The following is a 10,953-nucleotide window of genomic DNA, read 5'->3' as shown; positions in this document are numbered from 1 at the left end:
GTTACAATTATTATATATGGTTGTTACTACAATGATGCAGAATTCATTTTGTTATAACAAAGATAGTCATCTTTACTTTAAAGATACTAACATTTGTTGAATTCACTCTTCAATTGCTTAATCATATAACTTCAGGTACATATAATCTAACAAAACCTATGCCTTCTTCCAACAGTTCAAATTCGTAAAACCATGGTTTGGGAGATGAGTGAGATAGCCGAGTGTCTGACTCATTCCATGATTTCCAAAATATATTGTTTAGAGGCAGGAAATCTTCTAAGGTTTGTCTCCCATTTTACAATAGCTGACCTCAAAATCAAATTTAAATTTTTAGGGCTCACATATGAAAATCGAATGGTTACATGTCATGAGGGAACAATTAGTAACATAAGTACTATCGAATGACCCACAAGGCCTGCCTATCTCATATTATTTACTCTAATAGGTCTTTTGGCCAGAATACTTTTCATATAAATTATTTTCAAGATACTTTATCTCATAATAAAAATTTTTCTATATATCTATTTTTAAAGCGAAAATATGAAACAGCATATGACAAAAAAAAAAAAAAATTCAAACTCAGAGTGGTCTGAGAAGCAATTAAAAAAAAACACATGTTTACAAATCTTTTATTTGCACTAGGATGAGTGAAACTCCAGAATACATAGGTATGATAAATTGAAATCTACTTTACATGATTTCTCTTTTGAGAAAAATCCTGTTGTTTTGTTTGATTAGGATATTAAAATTGAAATCTTCATTTAGTAGATACTCTGGTTCGTTTATTCCATGAAAAATTGACACCATAATTTTTAACCCTTGGGGTCTTAATTTTTTCAGATTCCACAAACCATTCCCATCCATTTTTATCACAGAATTCCATAGCATCCTCTACTTGTGAGAAGTATATCTGCATATTAGATAGTGGATCTCCACTAAAAAAATAAAATATACATTAAATAACATTTTGTGCTAGCAAAGAAAATAATTTTGAAATAGAACTATTGTTTTCTAAACTTCAAGCAATTATGTATTCTCCATTTTGTTAGACGATTTTATCTTTCTTGGAGCTTTATTCCTAAATATATTTAGTGACTATTCCATTAAAAAAAAAGGCCCAATTTAGTTGCATTTGAGATACTTATCGTAAATACTGATTGATCCTGTAAAGTGAATCACCTTCAATTCACGCAGAAACGATATATGGCAGTTCTTAACAAGTTTAAGAAATGGTTAATGATTTTCAATTGTTGAGTGGAATACATTTAGCGTTCCTCTAAATTATCACTCGGATTCAGTAATTATATCAACTTTAGAAGACTAAACTGACAGCTACAGACAAAATTATGAAGAAGATGACTAACCAATAAGCACCCCTGAGGGCGCGGTTACAAGAGAAACAACAATAATTAACAACTATTTATTTGTCGACATTTCACACCACGTTGTTGAGAGTCACCAAGGATAAAAAGATACAAAAAATATTTTGACATAATAGGATAAAATACAAAAAGTAAATTAAGGTAGGGTTAAAATTATATAAATATAAGTGAAAACAAAATAATATACAAATGAAAGAAAATAATAAATAAAATAGTATAAATATAAAATATACAATGATAAGAATATAAAAAATTATGAAACTATTAGGTTAAAAATGAAAAGCAGATATAATAGCACCTAAAAATAGAAAAGTAGAAATGAGAAAACAAAATTTAATACACTAAAAAATGGAAAATAAAGAAGTAAGTTAAGATTACATAAAAGTTGAGAAAGAATAAATACAATAAAATTAATAGTAATAATGATAATAAATGAGTAAAGAACAAATCAGGACCACCCACCTGTTTCTACTGGGGTCAATTTGAAACTAGATGAATATTAGAAATAAACAAAGTGAAGGGGAGGAAACCACTAACGGTTTTTAACTTTGAATACGTGAAATGCAAGGAGATATACAAATATGATAATAATAGTAACTATACGAAATGTCGGAATAAGTAAGTAATAATATATATCAATAGAAAATATAGTTATGATAATACAATAAATATAATATGTGTATAATACAATAAATGTAAAATAAGCAAATAAGAATAATAAATAAAAAGTGTAAACATAAATATACAGAATAATTAGGTAATGATTGCAACTGTTTTTTGTATTGAATCACTACAATACAATACATCGTAAAAGGTTGAATATATTTTCTCAAGTTATCATTTTTTGTTTACATGAGTTTTCTTGATTCAAGTTCCCTTCTCTATGGTCACATCTCTCCTCTACCTGTTATCCTTTCGTAGAACCCAGCAGCTAGCTACCCTCTGGGCTTACATATCTCCTCCTTATCTAACGGAATAGCATCCTTCTGGTGGTTAGCTACCCTCTAAGCTTGTATACCTCCCTAGTACCTACAGGAATAATACCTGGTAGGACGAAGTTGAGATATAACGGCTGTCACCCGTAGAAAGAATAAATACAATAAAATTAATAATAATGATAGTAAATGAGTAAAGAATAAATCAGGACCACACAACTGTTTCTGCTGGGGTCAATTGAAACTAGAAGAATATCAGAAGTAAACAAATGAAGGGGAGGAAACTGCTAACGGTTTTTAACTTTGAATATGTGAAATACAAGAAGGAGATATACAAATATGATAATAATAGTAACTATACGAAATGTCTGATTTAGGAAAAATTAAATATAAATTAAAAGATAGAATAAGGAACTAATAATATATACCAATAGAAAATATAGTTATGATAATACAATAAATACAATATGTGTATAATACAATAAATGTAAAAGAAGTAAATAAGAATAATAAATAAAAAGTGAAAACATAAATATACAGAATAATTAGATAATGATTGCAACTGTTTTTTTAACTGATCGTGATAGTAATGTTGTAATCGTGATGTAAATCGAGAAAGTTTACAAATATTGAAACAGTAAATAGGAAAATTAATAAAAACAAAGGATAAATAAATTTAAGTGAATAAAATATAATATAACTATATAGGTAAAATGTAAAATGAAGTACATAAAACAAATTAATTTTCCTATTAACTGTTTCATTTCACCATTGAAACTGAAACTAACTCTTCCCTCCCCTTTCTCGACCTCCAAAGAGAAGAAGGTGTAAACCGGTTTATGTAAGAGTTTTAAGAGTTTGTATAAGAGGGAAGGTGGATGTGGTGTATCTTTTTATCCTTGATGACTCTCTACAACGTGGTGTGAATGTCAACAGATAAATAGTTGTTAATTATTGTTGTTTCTCTTGGAACCGCACCCGCAGGGGTGCTTATTGGTCAGCCATCTTCTTCATAATCAAGCCATCATCTTGTTTTCGAGTGACCATCTTCTTTGTGTGTGTGTGTGTATACACACACACAAATGTTCACAACTACTTTTTCAGTAACCTAAATATAGTTGATATTAAATTTCTTCTTCTTCTTGATCTTTCTCTTACACTATTACTAGAGTCGAGGATGTCAAATGTCAAAAGGAAAGAAATATTAAAATCATAGAAGTCTTTAAATAATAACAACTTTCTCCATGTGTGACAACCAGATATATTTTCTTTCCAACCCAACATAATTAATAATCTCAAAAGTAAAAAATAAGAAATTTATTCCTCCTCCATGACTCTTTAATATTTAAAATAAGTTCTAATCTTAAATAAGGCAAGATTATAAATCATATAAAAATATAATTTACAAAATAACAACTTTATATTATAAGTATCATCAAATTAAAAGTAAACAATAAGACTTACGTTGAAGTCCATCCCATTAAAGGATTGTCCCATCTATCACGAGTTTCAAATTCCATTAACCACCTATGAGTATTGTCAGTGCCAGACTGCATAGGATTCTTAGAAACCAAACTAATTCTAACACGTCTGCCTTTTATATGCTCCTCAGGAACACCAGTTATAGCACTGATTATCTCCTACAAAGAAATTTGAATAAAATGTGTTCATATGTTCAATCTTATGTTACTAAGTAAATTTATTACAAAAAAAAAAAAAAAAAATACAAAGCTTTAAGTATCTAAAAAAGAAATTAAGCTTATTATCAAGCAATAAAACTTACTTTACCTGACATCAAAAGTTTACCACATATAGATGAAATGTGATAGATAATTTAATTAAAGATAAAGGAACAATAGATAACTTTTATTTTTAATGGACAAGATCCGTAAATACCTATCCCCTACATAGCATCTCATTATCCGTTCTTATCGCTCAGACTGGTTATTTCAAGTAAATCACAACAGCACTTATTCATCCCTGTTTCCTCAGTCTGCTGGTGTAGCTCAGGGTAGTATCCTTGGTCCTATCCTTTATACAGTTTTTATAGCTGACATCCCAACCCATCCTAACACTATTCTCACCATGTATGTCAATGACACATGCCTATTGTCAGTGAATAATGATCCTTCCATTGTATCCCAATCACTCCAATCCCACATCACCACCATCGAAGAATGGTCCCAAAACTGGAAGATTAAAATAAATTCCAATAAATCCCACCAAATCACATATACCCTTCGTCTTGCCCTACAGTATCTTTTAATAATACCCCACTTATTCCTGTTGAACAGATCCGTTACTTAGGACTAAATCTGGACAAACGACTGACATGGAATCCTCATACAAGACTGAAAAGACAGGAAACTGCTCGTCGATTCCGACTATTACAACATTTACTAGACAAGCGGTCCAAACTTCCAATCCATTAGAAAAGACTGATCTACATGACTATTATAAGGCCTATTTGGACATACGGAGTTGAGCTATGGGGGTCCACTAAACCATCTAATTCCTCTCGAATCCAATCCTTACAGTCCAAAATCCTTCGTAAAATCCTTAATGCTCCTTACTTTGTCACAAATCAAATCATCCATCAGGAGCTCAATGTCCCCTATGTTGCCCATTTGGCCAGAACCAGATACCAATCCTTCCATAATAAACATCCCAACCACCCAAACCAACTCGTTTCTAACCTGGCTTCTCCTTCACTACCTAATAATCCTTCTAGGTGTCTGAAAAGAAGATGGCCTCGAGATCTTCTTCTTTAGAAATGTTTTTGGAGTTCTTTCAATGGGGAGATTCTCCACATGTTTTTATCATGTCATAATATCACTTACACCAAATTTACTTGATGTGTATATATGTATACAGTTGTAAATATCAATAAATAAATAATTAAAAAAAAAAAAATTTAATGGAACTTGTAAATTAATCCTTGAGATATTGGAAAATTTTAATAAAACTATAAACCTTAATTAAGTTTATTTATTTTATGTTGACACTAAAATGTTCTACTTTATTTTTTTATACCAGATCGGCCTGGTGGTACATGGTTGATATAACTTATATTATATATATTTTTTAACAGTCGATTACTACTTTATTATAATTGATAAAACAACCAATAACAAACAACAAATTAATATAAATATAATAAATAAAATTGATAACTCTTAAAAACATAATAGTTTATACCTTTTTGTCAAGTCTTATTAATTCACCATGTGCTTTATATGATTCAGCATCTTTTCTTGTCATTAATGCAAACTTTTTATCGATTTGAGGAGGATCCTTCAGGTTCAATACAGAAGAAATATCAGTACTCAACTGTTGACTGGGAATACAAATATTTTCAACTCTAAAATTTAGATAAAATATATTCATAATTTATAAAGTGAACCAAAAACATTTTTTGGAAAAACTAGAACACTAAATATGTATTGTATATCCACATATTACTTAGAGGGAGAGGGAGAGGGAGGGAGAGAGGGCAAGAGAGAGAGAGAGATAGATAGATAGATAGATAGGGTGAAAATCAGAGGAGTAGTGGAAACGACCAAAGGCGTTATTATCAGGACAAGCACAAAAGAAGAAGCTAGAAAGTTTATTCGTTATTCAATCTGAAGGAATAAAGAGACTAGGCGCTAACGTAAACCTAGAGAATAAACGTCTACCCAGGATGATAATATATGATGTACCGAGAGACCTGGACCATGACAAAATCATCGAGCACTTTTGGAGCCTGAATGCCAATAAATTAGAACGTACCAGGCAACACTTCAACCCTGTGTTTAAAACTGGCCCGAGAGGAAGGGATTCCGTACATTGGGTGGTGGAAGTAACCCCAGCAGTGAGATATGAGATATTAGCAGAGGGAAGAGTATTCCTTGAATGGGCATCCTGTAATGTTCGGGACTGGGTTGCAGTGTCCCGTTGCAACAAGTGTCAAGGCTTCTCGCACATTGAAAAATTTTGCACTGCAGCAGTCGTAAACTGTAGGTATTGTAATGAGAGAGAACATAGCTGTGAGAGCTGCCCAAAACAGAAATCTGGTGGGCCACCAAAATGCATAAACTGCTCCAGGACAAACACAGTTTCAGACCATTCTTCTGATTACAAGGAGTGTCCATCTTATAAAAGAGCTCTTGAAAGGACAATAATGAGAACCCAATACGAAGACAATGAGTGATATTATAACGATAAGAATAGCACAACATAATCTGAATAGAAGACCGTTAGCAATGGACGAATTTAGACACATGGGTATAGTGAAGAGGATAGACATTCCTGCCCTTCAGGAACCTCCTACAAGAAGAGGCAAAGTTTTTGGTACTGCACCACATGACCGAATTATTTCCTCTTTTGGAAGTGGCCTGTGTGATGCGCCACAGAGTGCTCTTCTTGTAATCAATAACTCATATACCATTACCACACAACCTGACCTAAATAACAAGTTAATTTCCGTCGCAAACATAGAGGCTCCAAGAATTAATTTTAACCTGATTAACGTCTATGCAAAAATTTCTACTGCACTAGAAGAAATACTGACTCAGCTCCAGGACATCATGAGCAAACTACGAAAAAATATGATTATACTAGGCGATTTTAATGCCCAATCCATATTATGGGGAAGTCGGAGGACTAACAGAAAGGGCATGTTACTAGAAGACTTTGCTGCATGCAACCGGCTGGTTATTATTAATGAAGCGGCATCTTTGCCTACTTTTTCAGGCCCCAGTGGAGAATCTTTCATGACGTTATTATAGCAACACCAGACATTGCACAACTCATTAGCTCATGGAAGGTGGCTGATTGGACCTGCAGCGACCATCGCGTGGTGACCTTCGTAATTAATAAGGATGATACGGGCAGGCACTACAGAAGACAACGCTTTGCAACACAGGGAGTTGAGTGGGAGTGCGAAACGGATAATATTCAATGGCATCTATCGGAGGTGGAATCGGTTCATGATATTGAATTGGAAGAAGAGGGCTCTCGACTTTCATCAAAAATTTATACAGCGGTCCAGGAAGTATTGCCCACCGTAAAGGAGTCAGTAAGGAAAGGACAACCGTGGTGGAATCATCAACTGACGAGCCTCAAGCGTGAAACATATCGAGCAAGGAGGCGATTCCAGAGAGAAAAGAATGCTGATGCTAAAGAAGGCTTAAAAACTGTGTATTATGCCCTAAATAAGTGTTTTAAAGATGAAATTGCGAAAGCTAAGATGGATACATGGCATAAATACTTAGAGGAATGCACCAGCCCTTGGGGACTTGCGTACCGAAAAGTACTTGGTACGAGTTGGAATAGGAATACCTTCACCTCCTTTATGCATAATGGCGACACTGCCCGGACGTCAGAAGAGGCTAAGAGGCCTTAATGCTGAAATCTTTCCCAGAGGATGACCCAATCGGTGATACTGCAGACCACACGCAATGCAGAATTGAAATGGATGTACCTCCTCCAACAGAAGACGCTTCCCCATGGGACGAATTTGATGTGGATATGGCCTTCGATAAACTTCGCCTAGGAAAAGCGCCAGGACCAGACATGGTAGGTGTTGAAATTTTGAAAAACGCCAGAAGAGCCCTAATCAGCCCTTTAACTACCTTCTACAACAAATGCTTAAAAGAAGATGTCTTCCCTCGAATTTGGAAGGAGGGAGAAATGGTCGCGATTCTAAAGCCAGGGATAGCAGAAGTGAATGCAAAATCATATCGTCCAATATGCCTCTTAAACGTCATGGGAAAAGTTCTGGAAAGCCTCATGCTACTGCACCTAAAGGAAGTGACCAAGTAGACCAACTCTCTTCAGATCAGTTTGGGGGACGAAGGGGATTATCAACCACAGATACTATCAATCAGCTTCTAACGGCGGCAAAACACTCCACCTCTAAATATTTTGTTGTCCTCTTTTATGATGTTGCTGGAGCCTTTGACAGTATGTGGTGGCCTGGAATAATGGGGGAACTTAAAAAGCTGCACTGTCCAAGAAATATATACAAGCTTATTAAATCCTTTTTGGAGAGCCGTTCAGTCTTCTACCAGTTACCAACAAGGAGAATCACGAGACTGATCCAACGGGGTTGCGCTCAAGGATCCGTTTTAGGTCTCCCATTATGGAATATCAATATCAATCCACTACTGGCGAATTTACGGGCAGCAGGATACACACCAGCCGCATATGTCGATGATTTTGGCGTGGGGATAGAGGCAAGGTCACAAGTTAATCTGGAAACGAAAGCAGCAGAGGTTACTCTTATTGTTGAGCAATGGTGCAGCGAAAAGAACCTCTCCCTAAACTACGAAAAGACTCGACTCTTGTTCTTAAAAGGAAAAATGAGAGGCTTCCTTCCCAGGGTTGTATTGGGGAATAAAATGATAAAACTATCACCAGAAGTAGGTTTCTAGGCTTCTTTTAGGCGAAAGGTGTAACTTTATCAACCATTTAAAGGAAGTTAAAAGTAAAACTGTTTTTCGCTACAGCTGCCACCATAATATAGCAGGAACGTCCTGGGGCCTGAAATATAGGTCCAGAGAAATATTATAAAAAGCTTCCTTCTTGTCAATTGCCCTCTATGCTGTACCTGCCTGGGGTCAACATCTCGCGTACGCACATCTTAAATTATTCTAACAGGCACAAAGGAAAGCTCTATTACTTGTAACTGGAGCTTATAGGACTGCGCCAACTTCAGCCTTCCAAATAATTACGGGTCAACTGCCAATAGACCTTCGAATCCAGATTGCCATCCCCAAGTACAATATTAAGAAAGGCTTGCCGGCCCGTGTTGGGTCAAGTTGTTTCGTCAGCTCTAGCGGAAGATTCGAGGAAGTTTCTAGTAGAATCGACGACATTGTCATATCAGAATGGCAGAGGAGGTGGGATAACTGTGCAACTGGAAGAGTGACTCATGAGTTCCTCCCAGATATCAGAAAAAGGGTCAAAAATGAATGGGTTGAGACAGACCACTGGACGGTGCAGCTTCTTACAGGGCATGGCAACATCAATTCAAAGTTACACTTCTTCAAAAAAAGGGATGATCCTAACTGTAACTGCGGAGCCGTGGAAGACGTAAAACATATTATTTTTGACTCCCTTTAGCAGGTGAGTTCTCCTTGCTTGATTGGCCGCCTAAGTCTCTAGAAGAACTCGTGGCAACTCCCGATATGTTTGGGGCATTCAAAAAGTTTGCAAAGGTTTTCTAAATAAAAGCCTGATTACCAAATGATCAATATAATTAACTATATGTTTACAAATGTAAGAATCATATGTATGTAACAATTCTATGTATACATAGCAGACCCACTTGAATGTAGGTAGGAAGTTACTGGAGCCCTGTTTAGTGGGAACAGCTCTCCAGTTGCAGGCAACCCATTAGCTTTGTTGATAAAATTAGTGCCCCATTGTTATAAAGATTAAGTAATGCCTCACTTTGGTTCAGAGAAAGAGAGCTTCTTCATTCTCAACTAAATCAACACTGATAGGATATTAGATATTACATATTTCGTAGTGTTTCAGAACCTCTTTACATACATAAATGCTTATCTTATTATTTTGTTTTTAAGCTTCTATGGGTGTAAAGATGGAATATGGTTGATTTGTCCTTCCCTAGCCTTAATGGAAATTGTAGGAGTGACCAGGGTGGCCCAATGGAGAGACAAATATAAAATTTTCTTTCAATAGTCACTATTAGGAATCCTTAACATAGACAATTGGGATTATTTATTATTAGTTTGGGACACTGATTTTAGTGAAAATAATAAACTAGGGATAATTAATCTTCTTTCATGCTTGAATTTTTTCATAATAAATAGAAGAGTGTTTTTCCAAAACATCCTTTCCTCCTTCCAAGACATCTAAAATGAAGTGAAATAGTAGTTAATGTCTTTAAGGCTGTACATGTCAGTTCAATAATTTGACTTGCTACGTTGCATACAATCCCGGGTGTACAATCCATTTCTAAGCCAGAAAAACCAACAACTATAATATCAAGTAATGAGGTGTTAATAGTTGATTGTAGATTAAAATGAGGAGATGGTTGTCGATGGGGTCAGCAAAGATACACAAATAAACAAAACTTATTTATAACAAAGAAGATGATCAGGGTTGCGGTAAAAAAAAAGAAGAAAAAATAGTTTTTAACTATTTAATGTCAGACCTTTCGCCCATTACATTAAATAGTTAAAACTATTTTGTTCTTCTTTTTTGACCGGAAACCTGACCATCTTCTTCATATTTTAAGTTATAAGGTCAACTATCTATATGTATAACTTATTTATTTGTGTCAACATTTCAACCTGAATTTCAGGACTTAATCAGGGCTGAAAAACAAAACGAGATAACAGCCTTAATTCAGATAAACATAAAAATAAACAAATACAATAATATCAAACAAACTTGGAAATATACATAATACTAAATTAAGTAAATAGTAGTTGATACTGATAGAAGATAAAATATAATATTGTAGAGATAATAATTATGCAAAATAAATGATAAAATAATCATTAAAAAACAGACAGTGTTTAAGTAAATAGAGAAATAAACATAATACAATATGTAAGTAATGTTTAACAATTATCAAAACAATTTAAATCAACATAGTGAAATATATGAAAGAAAATGATATA

At 34.3% G+C, this 10,953-nt stretch overlaps 1 protein-coding gene across 1 annotated transcript in view; it reads right to left on the bottom strand.

Annotated features, from left to right (window-relative positions):
* Positions 1-615: 615 nt before the first annotated feature.
* Positions 616-10,953, bottom strand: part of LOC106687770 (NADH dehydrogenase [ubiquinone] iron-sulfur protein 4, mitochondrial) — a 13,870-nt gene continuing 3,532 nt past the window's right edge. The window contains exons 2-4 of the mRNA XM_014431828.3: positions 5,516-5,678; positions 3,782-3,957; positions 616-935 (exon numbers count right to left, since the gene is read on the bottom strand). Coding sequence (XP_014287314.1) covers positions 758-935; positions 3,782-3,957; positions 5,516-5,678 — 517 coding nt within the window. The 3' untranslated portion in view covers positions 616-757. The remainder of the gene's footprint in view (positions 936-3,781; positions 3,958-5,515; positions 5,679-10,953) is intronic.

Source organism: Halyomorpha halys, unplaced genomic scaffold (genome assembly GCF_000696795.3).
Source record: "Halyomorpha halys isolate HHAL.00 unplaced genomic scaffold, Hhal_1.1 Scaffold1009.1, whole genome shotgun sequence".
NCBI lineage: Eukaryota > Metazoa > Arthropoda > Insecta > Hemiptera > Pentatomidae > Halyomorpha > Halyomorpha halys.
Note: the sequence above shows the minus strand (reverse complement) of the source record. Positions and strands in the feature narration are given on the sequence as shown.